We start from the raw sequence: 16,171 nt of genomic DNA on the forward strand, positions 1-16,171 counted from the left end.
GAACCCATCGGCATACAGGCCAATATGCCTACTGGATACGGTTGGAAAGATTCTGGAAAAGGTGATCTTGAATCGTATCCAGCGGTACACCGAGGGCGAAGGCGGATTGTCCAACAATCAATTCGGCTTTCGAAAAGGGCGATGCACAGTCGACGCCATTCGAACTGTCATCGAAACGGCTGATAAAGCCAGACTCAAGAAGAGAAGAGGGGACCGTTTTTGTGCGGTAGTAACATTGGACGTGCGTAACGCCTTCAATAGTGTCAGCTGGGCAGCGATTGCTTCTTCGCTTATAAAAATGAGGATACCGAAATATCTCTACAAATTAGTGGAAAGCTATTTCCAGAACCGCAAGCTTCTATACATGACGAGCGAAGGATTTCAGGAAATGGATGTTACAGCTGGAGTACCGCAAGGGTCGATACTGGGCCCGGTTCTGTGGAATATTACGTATGATGAGGTGCTGACATTGAGCCTGCCAGAGGGAGTAAAGTTGGTTGGTTTCGCGGACGATGTCGTGCTACTAGCGACGGGTTACTCTACAGAAATCGTCCAGCTAAGAGCTTCAGAGGCTGTAGATGCGGTAGAGAGCTGGATGCACTCCAAAAGTTTGCAGTTGGCTCACCACAAAACCGAGATGGTCCTGATATCAAACCTGATTTCACCGCAAACAGGCAGGATTACAGTTGGATCATGCACTATCGAATCAAAGCGTGAGCTTAAATATTTGGGTGTGATGATTGACGACCGGCTCAGCTTTAAAAACCACGTTGAGTATGTGTGCAAGAAGGCGGCAACAGCAACGGCCGCACTCACGAGGATAATGGCGAACAACTCGGGGATCCGAAGTAGTCAGCGAAGGATAATTTCGAGTGTAGTTTCGTCAATCCTTCGATATGGAGGGGCGGCCTGGAAATCTGGTCTTAACATCCAGTGTAACCAGCAGAAGCTGAACAGTGTACAGAGGCGAATGAATTTGCGGGTCATCAGTGCATACCGCACCGTTTCGTCGGAGGCTGCATGCGTTGTAGCGGGAGTCATGCCCATCTCGGTTTTGTTGGTGGAGGACTCATATTGCTACGAAAATAGAGGCATGCAAAACGTGAGAACACGAGCCAGAGATAGCTCCATGGCTAACTGGCAGCAGCTGTGGGACAGCTCAGAAAAAGGGAGGTGGACCCATCGTTTGATCCCAAACATCAAAGAGTGGATGGAGAGAAAGCATGGCGAAGTGGATTTCTACATGACGCAATTCCTGACTGGTCATGGATGCTTCATGAAGTATCACCACAGGTTCGGACATGCGGCCTCGCCGGTCTGCCTAACATGCGGTGACGCGGACGAGACACCCGAACACGTGGTATTCTATTGTCCAAGATTTGAAGAGGAACGTGCCAACATATTCGCCGCCTGCGGACCAGAAACGACAGCGGACAACATGTTGCAGAAGATGTGTGATGACATTAGCACATGGCAGGCAGTCAGTGATGGGCTCGCCCGGATAATGGCTGCTTTGCAAAGGAGTTGGAGACTGACGCAAATTGCAATTGACGCAGGATAACGTAGGGTAACTTTATTAAGCTTAAAGAGTCCGAAGCTATGAAATGAACTACGCAAAACAATCAGCGTAGCCGATGGGACGTGAAGATGATGTTGGGCGGTCAGGATGATATTTAATTAAAATATGAACTTCTTGGCGAGTGTTGCGAAAGTAGCGCTATGCGTGAATTAGACACCCCCTTACCGAAGTATTGCCTTAGGGCAGGTACCGGTTTGGGAATTAGTCTGACGCCCCAGGTGGAGTTTAGGGCATATGTATATACGGATGAGTATATAACGAGTTGACCCATTGTTCACACACACACACACACACACACACACACACACACACACACACACACACACACACACACACACACACACACACACACACACACACACACACACACACACACACACACACACACACACACACACACACACACACACACACACACACACACACACACACACACACACACACACACACACACACACACACACACACACACACACACACACACACACACACACACACACACACACACACACACACACACACACACACACACACACACACACACACACACACACACACACACACACACACACACACACACACACACACACACACACACACACACACACACACACACACACACACACACACACACACACACACACACACACACACACACACACACACACACACACACATATACACACACACACACACACACACACACACACACACACACACACACACACACACACACACACACACACACACACACACACAGCTCTACCGTGGTTGTTTGCCGGCGCGGCGGATTGAATTGGAGGAATATTTTTGTTGTTGCTTTTGCTACATTCACACGCACAGTGCTCGGTTCGCTGGCTGCCTGGTGTTGGCCGGTATTTATTTCTATCCTTCTTCATCTTGTGATGCGATATGGAGGGACGTGAATTTGTTTTTATTTTGTTTCTTTCAGACATACGCAATTCGGTTAACTTGGGAGGTTAATGCCGGTGGGAGCAAATCGAATCAGCACCGGTCGCGTTATCTTCTTGTACCAATGATGCCTTGTACCAATGATGCCGTCATTGGCACAGAGGCTGAATTGTGGGTGTAGAACTTGAAATAGATAAAATTTCAATTATTTCTAACATCATTCAAGAAAGTCTTTGAGTATTTGATATTGAAGATTTTAATTTAAAATTTTAATGTGATACGATTCGACTTATGCTTAAAAAATATCAAGTATTCAAATCAGATTGAATCTTTTTTTTTACAATTCCGTCAAATTTACCAAAAGATTGGGAAAAATTGACAAAAAGGAAACTACAGTAGTTTTTCGATTTTATCACGGTCAAAAAAAATTTCACCGTGAATATGGCGAAACGTTTTGTATCAATAAATTTTGATCATAAGGCGTAGTTATCAAAGATTACTAATTAAAAAGGATCGTTTTCAGTTCAAATCATTCAATTTTTAGGTTTTTACTTGAAATAAAACCATGTTGTATGTATATTCATTTGATAGTCTACATTTCATTTAAATAAATTATTTTGTTTTGATGGAAATTTAACAGTCATTATCTCTTATTTCGATTGTGAAAAAAAGTTCAACGAAATTAGCATAAAAAAATTTTTTTCTACTAATTTCAAATTTCAATATTTTAATCTTAACGCCTTTGATGAACTAAAAAGTATATTTATTCAAAAAATATTTTAAAATTTATTCAACTTAGACTTTTACAGTGCGAAATTTGCTTTATGGACAGATAATCTTTTGTATTTATATGTAGAAAAACAGAAATCTTAGTCATATTTTCAGACAAAGCTAGTAGAATTTCATTTTGGTTTTCCAAAATTTTCCATTTAGACAATACTAAAGGCTATCCAATAAGGATTCAGCACGTCACCCTTTAAAATAAACAAGTTCAACAAAGAAATCAGAGACACTTATCTCTTTTCAAAAACGCAATTCACCCTTATTTTTATATGATTCGCATGACCAAAAAAGTTAAATTTTTTAAAGCGACTAACCAACACAAGTAACAACACTAGCATCAGCGTGACGTTAAAATACTTGTGTCGATTATTACAAGCGTTTTTAAAATCCAAATGACGATTTGAAACACTTTACAGATAAAATAAGCAGTTCAATGGCATTTTCATATTATTGGATACCTATATACTATAACATAAACCATAAAAAATATCATAAACAAAGACGCTCTATGCTTTTGAATGAAAATTAAGGACCTGGAAATGGTTTCTGAATGATTTCTTAAAAAGTGTGATAAAATCGAAACAATAACCGTGATAAAATCGAGCGTGAATTTGGCGAGTATTGATAAAATCGAATAGTGATAAAATCGAGAAACTACTGTACTTTAACTTTGTTCTCAAATGACATAATTATACACGGTCTTTGGAAAAGTTGTTGATTTAAAAATTGATTTAAAAATTTGTTTTCGAATCTATGAAATATTCTATGGTTGGCCAAAAAGTGCACAAATTAATTGAATAAATTCTTACCTATTTTCAAGAGTTATCTAGAAAACAAAAGCGGATAGAGAAAAAAACAAATTGTATTGGAATCATATTAGTTAAAATTAGCTCTTAAAGTTTGTGCACCTTGGAAAAAGAGAAAATTTGTTGTTTGTGTTATCTGTACTTTCCATCACATAATCGGTTATTTTTTTTCCGATTGTTTTTGGTTATTTTATTTCATTGAATTTTAAGTGGTCTCAAAAGTTGTTTGAGCGTCATGAGCTTTCGAACGAATTTTTAATATCGGACAGTTTGGAGGGATTCAGAAAACAGATCACATCAAACTTAAAAAATCTCCAAACTGCATTCACATCATAAAAAAAAATAAAATTTTAAAAATTTCGGTTCAAAAACATTGAATTGTAAACCTATTGAATTCATAGTCTCAAGGCCCGAGGAGACTGGGTGCTTTGTGCACATCCCTAGGATATGCTGCTAGCTAGTCGAGTCTGTAGTCTGTGTGTTAAGTCATCGCACAGGTTACCATAACTCTCAAAAGTTACTGGGGCAGCCAATAGTTGTCATGGTGTTCAGTGATAGAGACGTGATTGAAAAAGCCGGGGCTCGGCTAGTTCGGCAAAGTGGATTTTCAACGATTTTGACATTAAAGAATATCCATCAAAAATGATCATTATTTGCTTATAATTCAAAAATTTGAAACTCTGGTCAGTAATTATTTAAAGTTTTTTACTTCTTTTGCTTTACTTCAATAATTATGTAAATTAATCCAAATCGCTAAGTATTGGTAACGTGTTCTTAATTATTTAATTGAATTATAGGATTATGGGTGACTTTCCCGATAAACGTATAAAACAAGCATGTCAAACTGGGGGTTTGCGGGCCGCATGCGGCCCGCGTAGACCCGTCTTAAATTTTCACAAAATTTCCCATTACACAGAAGGCCTTCCTGCCACAAAATATTAAAAAGATAGGAAATAATATTATTTTTGGAAATAAAAGGTGAACCTGTTGAACATTTTTAAGCAGACGACAGGGTTCAGGATTTGGCATTTGACGCTATCATAACTGCTTGTGATGATGTAAAAAACATTCTAGCGAAGTTACGGTTATGGATCAACCAAATTTCCATTGAAAACCTTTTGCATTTCTCTACGTGTCAAGAAAAAGATCAAATGAGGCTGCATCATTTGGTAAATACTTACTTCATTTAGAATCGTTACTACCTGCATTCAAAAGCCGTTTTCGTGACTTTAATTCAAACGAGCAAGGTTTTTCGTTGTTTGTATCTCCATTTTCGTTTGCTCCTAAAAATGTTGCTGATAATTTGCAACTAAAGGGTGATACGGTCAAAATTTGGTCAATATCAACTTGACGTATTTCTTTCAATTTTGCTTTTAAAAAACCTGAACACCTCTCATTTTGAAGTGTGTGTGTGTGTGTGTGTGTGTGTGTGTGTGTGTGTGTGTGTGTGTGTGTGTGTGTGTGTGTGTGTGTGTGTGTATGTGTGTGTGTGTGTGTTTGTGTGTGTGTGTGTGTGTGTGTGTGTGTGTGTGTGTGTGTGTGTGTGTGTGTGTGTGTGTGTGTGTGTGTGTGTGTGTGTGTGTGTGTGTGTGTGTATGTGTATGTGTGTGTGTGTATGTGTGTGTGTGTGTGTGTGTGTGTGTGTGTGTGTGTGTGTGTGTGTGTGTGTGTGTGTGTGTGTGTGTGTGTGTGTGTGTGTGTATGTGTGTGTGTGTGTGTGTGTGTGTGTGTGTGTGTGTGTGTGTGTGTGTGTGTGTGTGTGTGTGTGTGTGTGTGTGTGTGTGTGTGTGTGTGTGTGTGTGTGTGTGTGTGTGTGTGTGTGTGTGTGTGTGTGTGTGTGTGTGTGTGTGTGTGTGTGTGTGTGTGTGTGTGTGTGTGTGTGTGTGTGTGTGTGTGTGTGTGTGTGTGTGTGTGTGTGTGTGTGTGTGTGTGTGTGTGTGTGTGTGTGTGTGTGTGTGTGTGTGTGTGTGTGTGTGTGTGTGTGTGAGAAATAAAATCCGTGCAACGTCGTTTTTCAAAGTCATTGCCCTTTGAAAGATAGTTTCTTCCACTGAAGCTAATATTTGGAGATTGAATTCCAATAATTCCAGAAAAATTTCAATTTTGGAACACACAATGTCCAGTCGCCAATTTCCGACTTCGAAAAGCATTCCAAATCGTTAACCAAAAGAGCTTGTCCTCTTTAAAAGAAAAATCGCAAACCATTCACAGAACTACCTTCCGAACGATGCTTCTAAAATGTTTACCACCTTCATGTTCGCGTCCAACGTTGGCCGCCAGGTGCAATCACATCCACTCAGTCGAGGGCAATTGACAGAGATTTATTATCTATTTTTGTGCCTTTAACTGCGCCCGGGGAATTGGTACATGAAGTTGTTTGAACAAATAAGAATGTAACAAAAAATAGTTAGATCTTCTTTGCTATTATCTTAAGAGAGATTACGTTAAAAGAAACTAACGTTAATCATAGGTATAAATACGCTCTACGAAGAAAAAGGTACACGAAATCATTGATCTAATCAATCATTTCAATAATGCTGAGTATCGATTTCTTCCTACAACAGAGAAAGGTGTCAAATTCAATTAGTTCTTTGGATCTTCTTGGGGTCTGGTAGCGACGCAAATAACCATATTCCACATATAAGAAAAAGTTATCCACAGGTTATTAATAAAGTTTTTTCGCATCGTTTTCCCTCTTTTCCCACCAGCAACAGCAATTTTGGTATACTGACTGCGACAAATGGACATCCGAAGGTTGGAGGATCATCAACGGGAGTTGAAGGAAACGCTACTATTGGAAGCCCCGCGAGACGCTGCGAAGTTTCACCGATTCAGTATCATGTGAGTAGAATGTTGAATTTTCTCAGAAGTTTAAGATGAGAAATTGATTATATGACGTAATTAAATATTGTACTTTATAAGAAGAAAGGCCTTCATCTCAAATATCCAAATTCTTCCATGATTTTTCCATAAAAACGTTCTCAACGTTACCAATCAACAAGTTTGAGATGTTTTCAGCTGTCTGGGTGCATATATCATGCGATATGAACTCTCGAAAGTAATTTACAAATGCTAAAATGGAACGCAAGAAGTGCAATTTTAATTTTGCATCAACACATTTCTCAACCGACCCTAACTCAATGAAAAAGAATGACTTCAACAGTTGTGCAAAACAACTAGGTAACATATCCGTGGAAAGGTAACAACATTTTCGGAAACCGGCAGTCAAAACTTCACCTTTTGCCGCCCGCTCGCTAATAAACGATAATTTCCCAACAAGCATGCAATAAGCAAACTTTTCCAGCACATCGCTTCTCGGTAGCACCTAACTGCTGGAAATTCCCCGGCAAAACTCTAACTCCAAGAAGACTTGCTCATTTCTTTGGGAAAGTTTTAACCGGATGAAAGAATAATATCTGTGAGGCGCGGGCGGAGTTTCTTGCAATTTTGTTTTTTTTTCGTTGCTTCAACTTGCAACCGGTCGTCTGCCTGCTATAGTTAGAACGCAGCGAGTTATAAACCCTCTGCAGCTCCGTCTGTGAATGCAGAGAAAAAGTGAAACTAAAGCGAAAAACTTTTACGACCCCTCCTTTTCTTTCCCGAACATTCGTGGGGAAACTCACATCCGGTTTAAAGTTGAGCTTCTCTTCTAGTTTAAAGTTTCAAGATTAAACCTTCTTGGGACTTACGATGGCAAGGATTCATGTATATCTGTGCAATGCGGCTGTTTTTGCTGCTTCTATGTTTGCTAGCACCAAACGATTTAGTTGAAGTCTTGAAGAAATATTTCTTTCGGGTCGTGAAGAGGCCATTTCGTTTTCGGAATTTCTTTCATAACACTTTGGGCTAAGAGTTATGGATTTATTACTCTGCTTTTGGTGTCTATTAAAAAAGTGCTTTCTAGTATAAGAAGAATAGTTACATTGGTTTTCAATCAAACATGTCTATATCCATTATTTTTAAAAGGCGGTTCCAGACGGTTTCTGTATCTTGTTTATACCTAATCATTCAGCAGCGCATCTTAAGCGTGGTACAGATTTATGTTATTCCACACTATTCGGTCTTCTTTCTTCGGAACCTAGATGACCCATTCCAAGCACCCCTCAACAGGAGAACCGATTTTCATTTTTCATTATTCAAAAATAAATTGCACACCATTAGAAATGTTATTTCTAATCATTCCATAAAAAGATTTTCAGTCGTCCTTTTTAAGAATTGAGTCGTCGAAATTTAAAAAAAACAGTGTGAAAAAAATGATTTTTACAATTCTCGCGTGAACTTTCATTACATACTATGAAACATCTTAAGAATTCACAGAAAACTGCATGCAAAAGTCACCAAAAGAACATTTCACATTTCACGTTCATAATTGTATAGAAATTGGAAGCACGCACACTGTCACTTTGACTTTGAACTTCCATAACTTTTTATTCTGATAATATTTTTTGATCAAATGTTCTGCGTTAGATAGATCTCTAGAAAGATTAAATGTTGTGATAGTTTGATAGTTGATCTATCTAAATATTTGATCAAAAAATATCATCAGATTAAAAAGTTATGAAAGTTCAAAGTCGAAGTGACAGTGCGCGTGCTTTCAATTTCTTTACAATTATGAACGGTACTGTATATAATATAATATTGCGACTTGTTTATGTCAGTTTTTGGATTTATTTATAATAAAACTCTTTTTATTATTGCAACATGATGTTAAAAAAGCCATCCTTTAAGCATGTTGTGAGATAAAGAATAATCAACGTAAGTTTACGCTCTGGAACCGGTGATAAAGGTATTTTTTCATCGTTGTGACGTCACGAAAACTATACTGTTTTTCTATTCATGATTCGTCACAAATTGTCTCTTCAATTTTTTTTTTGAAAAATTCTGAGAAAATTTTGAGTTATTCAATGCAATTTTCAGTCACGAATTCGTCACGAAAATTGATTTGCTTTTTTTTTAACACGTTAAAGACTTCTTACTTCAACGCCATTGTAGTATATCTCCAATACAAGTTTAACGAAACAATTTCAGCGTAAATAAATTCAATTATCAAATTTCTAACGAAACTAAGAAACTTTTTTTTTATAAATGCGGTTGTTTTAAAACATTTCTATTAAAAACATAAGAAATCGCGCTTGTTGAACACTTTATTCTATATAGAAATGGAAAATGCTCTTCGATTTTTTAAAATAATCTTTGTGAATAATGAAGTAGAGTTATCTGTTAAATAAGTATCCAGAAAATAAATGCAACGAGATTCAAAAATATTTAAACATAATAAATTTTAAAGATTAACTTTTCATATGAAACAAATTAATAAAACTAGCTGTCCCTGCAAACTTGGTTAGCCTGTATTTTTGAGAATTTGTTTTATATTTTAGCACTGTTCCTTAGTCAGCCTTCGTTTTGAGTGGATAAAAGCAAGTGGATACCCTTGTGTCAGAAAAAAAATCCAGAATTATAGTTCAATATACAGTACCGTTCATAATTGTATAGAAATTGGAAGCAAGCGCACTGTCACTTCGACTTTGAACTTCCATAACTTTTTACTCTGATGATATTTTTTGATCAAATTTTTTGCGTTAGATAGATCAACTATCACACTATTATATCACAAAATTTGAGCTTTCTGGAGATTGTGTGGCCTGAGAAACAGTTATTCTACGAAAATCGGGCTTTTTGGACTTTTCTCAATCAAACTGCAATATCTCTGAAACTACGCAACATTTTTTATTGAAAATTTGCACAGTGATTGTTGAGATATGAAACTAGCATGTCTGAATTTTTCGAAAGATTCTATCGATGAGATCAAAAGTTACGCGAGGTGCAATATTTCAGGCATGAACCTTGAAATGCGATTTCTATAGAATTTTGGACGATTCATGAGAACAATATTGTTTCTTCCACCAATCAGACAAAAAATGTCTGGCAAAAGCAATGAAGAAAAGAAAAAATGGAATAAATGATCCATTTGTGTTTTTAAATCAGAATCTCGCGATATTGTTGTGATTTTTCGGTTGAAATAGATTTACTGGTTGTTAAACAGAGAATGTGATTTTCCTATGAAAATAAACGTCCAAAAATCTATAGAAATCGCATTTCAAGGTTCATGCCTGAAATATTGCACCTCGCGTAACTTTTGATCTCATCGATAGAATCTTTCGAAAAATTCAGAATTGCTAGCTTTATATCTCAACAATCACTGTGCAAATTTTCAATAAAAAATGTTGCGTAGTTTCAGAGATATTGCAGTTTGGTTGAGAAAAGTCCAAAAAGCCCGATTTTCGTAGAATAACTGTTTCTCAGGCCACACCAATTCCAGAAAGCTCAAATTTTGTGTAATAATAGTGTGATAGTTGATCTATCTAACGCAAAAAATTTGATCAAAAAATATCATCAAAGTAAAAAGTTATGGAAGTTCAAAGTCGAAGTGACAGTGCGCTTGCTTCCAATTTCTATACAATTATGAACGGTACTGTACATATAAGTTACGCTAACTTTTGGTTGGCGACCTTATTTTCTTCCGGTAACTTTGGGATGAATCATTCAAAGGATGAAAATCCCTGAAAAAAAAAATCCGGTAACTAAAAAACACTTAATCTATCAAGTTTCAATTTAGTTTAGCCATCATTCCTATTCAAAAACTCCTATCTGATCAAGTATTTTAATATTGCTAAAGATGGATTTGAACAGAAAATGGATCTTTTTTGCTGGAAGTTACATTGAAGTTTTCATTAAGCATGATCGTCAGAATAGAAAAATTAAAAAAATAAATAGGACACACCAGAACATTTAAAGAATAATGAAAATAAACTGAATTTTTAATTATTTTTTTTTCATCATTTCAAATGTTGTTTTTTCGAACTTTGTACTAAATACACAAATTGAAACTTATTGTGAATTGACAGAGCTGAGTTTGACAAATATTAAACAATTCAGGAAAAGTCACTATTCATCTCATTTTACAGCAACACTTTTCTAATCAACATCATGTTTGAAAATGTCTTTAAAATTTGTGTCATCATTATCTTTTTTCAATTTTCAGTTAGGGGTTGGCAAACTGCACTATCAATAAGGAAATTAAAAATAAAAGAATTCAAACTGTCATGTTTTTGGATTACTTTTCTCTTAGCATTTGAAACCTTGAATGAAGGCAAATCTATTTTGAGTATTTGGAATAAAAATTCAAAACAATCACAAATTATTTAAAATTTTAGTTTATGATCGTAAGATAAAAAACTGTAATCCAAACAGTTAAATTTAATTCTGAATTTATTAATTTATATCAATATTCTGAATTTGGCTTTATGAATCTGGATTTTCCGTTATATTTGAACGTAAATTTAAAATCTGATTTCCTTTGATCTTGATTTTATTTTTGTTGTTCGAGTTCAAGTGTTTATATTCTTAAATTCACTTGTGCTTGATAGATTGTTTTTTTAGATCTAATATCTGGTACGAAACTTTTTTTGTATTTTTGTGTTTTGGTTCAGATTTTTCTCTATACTTAAATGATTCTAATTTTAGGTGGCATGTTTTTTACTTAAATGTTAAATTTTTGTATTCTTTCAAGTTTGATGATCCTTTTTTCTGACTTTTGCAAGTGAGAGTTGGATCTAATATCAAGTTAAAGTCCTAATACCTAGCTTAAATTTTTAAAAGTTCCGTTTACCACTGAGCATGAAAGGTAGTGTGGATTTTTCAATGTTTCCTGATCGTCCAATTCGTTCTTATGATAGTGATGCAATTTACTTGGAATCACAAAAATAATAACATTCAATTCTCAAACTGAATGGATAAATTCTTAGCATCTTCTAAAAATCAACAAAAAATTAAATTAAGGTGATATTTTACCAGTTATATGACTTTCTATTGGTGTTACCAAAACTGATTTGATAATGATGATTTGATAATGAAATGTTTTATTTCAATCTCATTAAATTGTTTTGAGCCATATTGCTTGAGTTGCTAAAAGAATTTGACATTTCAAAAAAAATAACGGTGAACTAACAATCATCTAAAAATATATTAGAATTACCTTGATTCTGTGGCAAAAAATTACAAATTTCGTCGATATGCTTCGTACCGGCTTCGATTTGCTTCGTAGTTGCGAGACTCCATAGGGAAAATCACATCCAAATATCCATTTTACTGGTGCCACGTTAAAAGTGCACTTGCAACGAAAATGGGCGCCAAAACTTCCTATAGAGAGATGGATGAACATTAGTAAACCTTGATTGCTTTTGGCGCCTTCCTACTCTGGGAGATTCGAATGAAAAAAAAAAATGGAACTTGTGTGCCATGACTTTTATTTGATACGAATAAAAACTAAAAATTAATAATTCCTAGCTCATTTCTACAGCACATGGTTATGAATGACGCCTAGATGTGACTCAGGTTGACATTTTGTTGATCGAATAAAACATATAATATTTGTTTTGCCAAAATCTGAAATTGAAAAGTCAGGCATCCATTTTTAGAGATTTTCTTTTCTTCGAGGGGTTTGTTATTCGTCTCCATAGGCGAGGCGTCGCGAGCAAACGTCGTTGCAAGATTATAGTAACCAAAGCATACTGTTCATTGATCGCTGGAAAAATTTAAAAATTAGGCGCCTATTTCTCAACCAAGAACCTATATTTATTATGTACGTTGGGGCGATATGCAACCTAGATGTGTTTTTTCCTTACTTATTTTTACACAGCACATGGTAATAAATGACGCCTAGATGTGACACGGATTGATATTTTATCGATCGAATCAAAACCATATAAACGATTTCAAATATTAAAACAATTTTTAATTCGTGTCAATTTAAGTAGTAAATTGTTGTCCAAAAGATATGAATTTGGTAATGATAAATATAAAATAATGACACTTTTGGGACGTTTGAAAATAAGAAATTGGAAAAAACTATCTGATTAAATAAACTCAACTCTTTTTTTTATCATTCATCAAAAAACTGTTTACACGTTTACTGTTTGCTTACACACAATTCAAGTACGAACTTAACAGGAAAAGTATTTTTTTTGTTTAACATATTTTGGCTACATAGAAGAGACTTTTGATTCACTTTTTTGTTGAAAAGTTTTTTTGTGATTGATATTCCAGGAGCAGCAGATTCATAGGATGAACTTTTAATATGACCTGAAAGTGTTAAAAGTAATATAAATTCATGTAATTTCTTTGGTGGAATAAGTGAAAACGCGCCATTTAGCAATGAAACATCTACAAACCAAGAATTTTATCTCCAAAATGGCCAGAAAGGATATCCCGAGTGTTGAGTCTGAAGCGGATATTCAAAATTATTATAAAGGTCTTTGTAAATCAAGGTCTTTTGGTTGAACAGCATTCAGTGAAATTGAAGTACCAAGCATTAATTTATTCCAGAGAAAACTTTGTAGGTATCAATGAAAGTTGATAAAACAGACAAACAAGAACAAGTATTAAATTCATTTCAAAGTCTTTTCACTGACGCATCTGAAAAAGACATATGTGTTATCACTTGCCCCTATAAATGATACAAATGTATACTTCGATATTTCTTTTTGTCAACATAACTAATATTTTTTTTTGAAAATATGATTTTTTTCAGAAAATATGAAAGTTGAACTGTGGTGATATTCGTTTGCATTTGCCCCTATGTTTCATTTTTGAAATGAACTCACGAAACCATCAAGACCTGAACAGATTATTTCATTTCGATCTATTAAATTTTAGAAAATCTGCTTTTCAATTAAATGTTATTAATCTTAAAAATATTACATAATCCTAAATGAAATCAAATGAACTAATTTGCATTTTTTGCTTGAATAAAAAATAGGAATTTGCAGTATAAAAAAATCGTCAGATTTAGTGCCATGACAAATGCTGTTTGGGAACATTTTAAGTTGAAACATGAAAAGTATCAACATACAGTTATTTATGGAACAAGTAACAAAAATTGGATTTTAAAAGACCCGTTGAGTCAAAATTCTATGGTTTAATTTTGATAGAATTAAGCGGAACGATTCGAGTAAAGGGAAAGAAGGGAAATGTAAAAAAAAAAACTAGGAAAAATTGAAAATGGACGCCAAGTTTAACATGGTAAGACGAAGTTTACCGGGTCTGCTAGTCTATTATATAAAATTCTCTTGTAACGGTGTTTACTCCTCCGAAACGAGCCAAACGATTTGAATGAAATTATTTTTAGAATATTCTGTAGCCATGCGAATCGGTTTATATCGAATAAAAACAACACAAAGTCGCATCAATTGTCCGTAATAATTAAATTTGTAGTTTTTTGAATGAAATAAAAGTCATGGCTTCCATTTTTTCGAGATTTTTTTTCCTTTGGGCGGTTTGTTTTTCGTCTCCAAGGTCGAGGCGTCGCGATCAGACGTCGAGTCGTTAGAAGATTGTAACCATGGCATAGCATACTGATCAGTGAGAATATTTTGGCGCGTATTTCTCAACCAAGCATATTTTCATTTCGCAAGCAAACGTCGCACACAGGAGTATTTTACCCCAAATCTTGGTCAAAACCTCGAAATAAAAATTTAAAAAAAATCTATTTTTTTGAGGTTTTTCGGTTGTTAGATAGTTGTTGTATATTAGTATTGTTGATTTCAAACCATCGGTATAGTGAGTTCGTAATGACATAACTCGAAACATTGATGAATCAAAATTATAAATTTTGTCTTCCAAATTTGGTGTAAACACGTACAATTACAAGCTGCGTAACACGCAAAATAATGGGACTATTTACAAAATTTCTTCTACAAATCTTTAGTTATAATATGACCAATGAATTGTGGTTGAAATTGCGTTCATTTATCAATAAACACATGTAGTAGAGATGCTAAACAAAATAGTGCAATGTTTTTTGAACAAACTTATATTGTTTTTTACAAATTCGTGTTGAAGTTAATCTTCCGGGCTCCGCCGGGAAAAAATTCACATATCACACGAATGCTTCTAACTTCCTTAAACATGTCCAAAAGAAAAATCGTGCGCATACTTGCGAACTCGAGCTATTTTCGATTTTGAAATCTAAAAATTTGAGCGATTTTTATCCCTAACTTTGTTTCAGGTAGCGAATATGCCATACATTTACTTTGTGAAATACAAACATTTTTTATTGCTTTTGACGTGTTTGTTTGAAAAATGGTATTTTTCATCATTTCTGATAGTTAATCGGCTGATTTGCTTCGAATTTGCTTGAAAACAAACATTTTATAAGGGTGCAGCGAGTGACCCAAAAAGACCAAAATTAAGAAATTTGAAATTTTGGTTAAAAATGAGTTGTGTATACTTGAAAACAACGTAAAAAAGATTTTTAATAATTTTAAAGAGAAAAACAGGTTTTGGCCAACTTTTTCCATAGAGTACTCCTATGTGCGTCGTTGCAAGATAATAGTTTTTTTTTTTTTTTTTTTTTTTTTTTTTTTTTTTTTTTTTTTTTTTTTTTTTTTTTTGTTTCGATTATAGTCGTTTTACCATCATTATGGCATTCGCGACTTTATCAACGTTGCAGTTGGCGGATCGTTATTGAAAAACTATCCGGTACTGCGTTCGATGTTTACTCTTGGGCTTGAACTCGCGGACATCGGCTCAGGAGGCAACAGACTTGCCAACTGAGCTATATCACAAGCCCACAAGATAATAGTAACCAAAGCATACTGTTCATTGATCGCTGGAAAAATTTAAAAATTAGGCGCCTATTTCTCAACCAAGCACCTATATTTCTTATGCACGTGGGGGCGATATGCAACCTAGATGTGTTTTTTTCTTGCTTATTTGTACACAGCACATGGTAATAAATGACGTCTAGATGTGACACGAATTGATATTTTATCGATCGAATTAAAACCATATAAACGAATTCAAATATTAAAACCATTTTTAATTCGTGTTAATTTAAGTAGTAAATTGTTGTCCAAAAAATATGAATTTGGTAAAGATAAATATGAAATAATGTTATGACACTTTGCGGACGTTTGAAAATAAGAAATAGGGAAGCTTTACATTCAATTTCGTATAATCCAATACGCTTAGAACGCTAGACACATTAACTGAACAAGAGTCTATTCTATTCTATTTTGTTTATTTATAGAGG

At 35.1% G+C, this 16,171-nt stretch overlaps 1 protein-coding gene across 3 annotated transcripts in view; it reads left to right on the forward strand.

Moving 5' to 3' along the window:
• Window positions 1-16,171, forward strand: part of LOC129751298 (uncharacterized protein DDB_G0283357) — a 361,153-nt gene that overhangs the window by 260,902 nt on the left and 84,080 nt on the right. For all 3 annotated transcript variants that reach the window (XM_055746721.1, XM_055746723.1, XM_055746724.1), the window contains one exon: window positions 6,789-6,921. In XM_055746721.1, coding sequence (XP_055602696.1) covers window positions 6,789-6,921 — 133 coding nt within the window. The remainder of the gene's footprint in view (window positions 1-6,788; window positions 6,922-16,171) is intronic.

Source organism: Uranotaenia lowii, chromosome 3, assembly GCF_029784155.1.
Source record: "Uranotaenia lowii strain MFRU-FL chromosome 3, ASM2978415v1, whole genome shotgun sequence".
NCBI classification, from domain to species: domain Eukaryota; kingdom Metazoa; phylum Arthropoda; class Insecta; order Diptera; family Culicidae; genus Uranotaenia; species Uranotaenia lowii.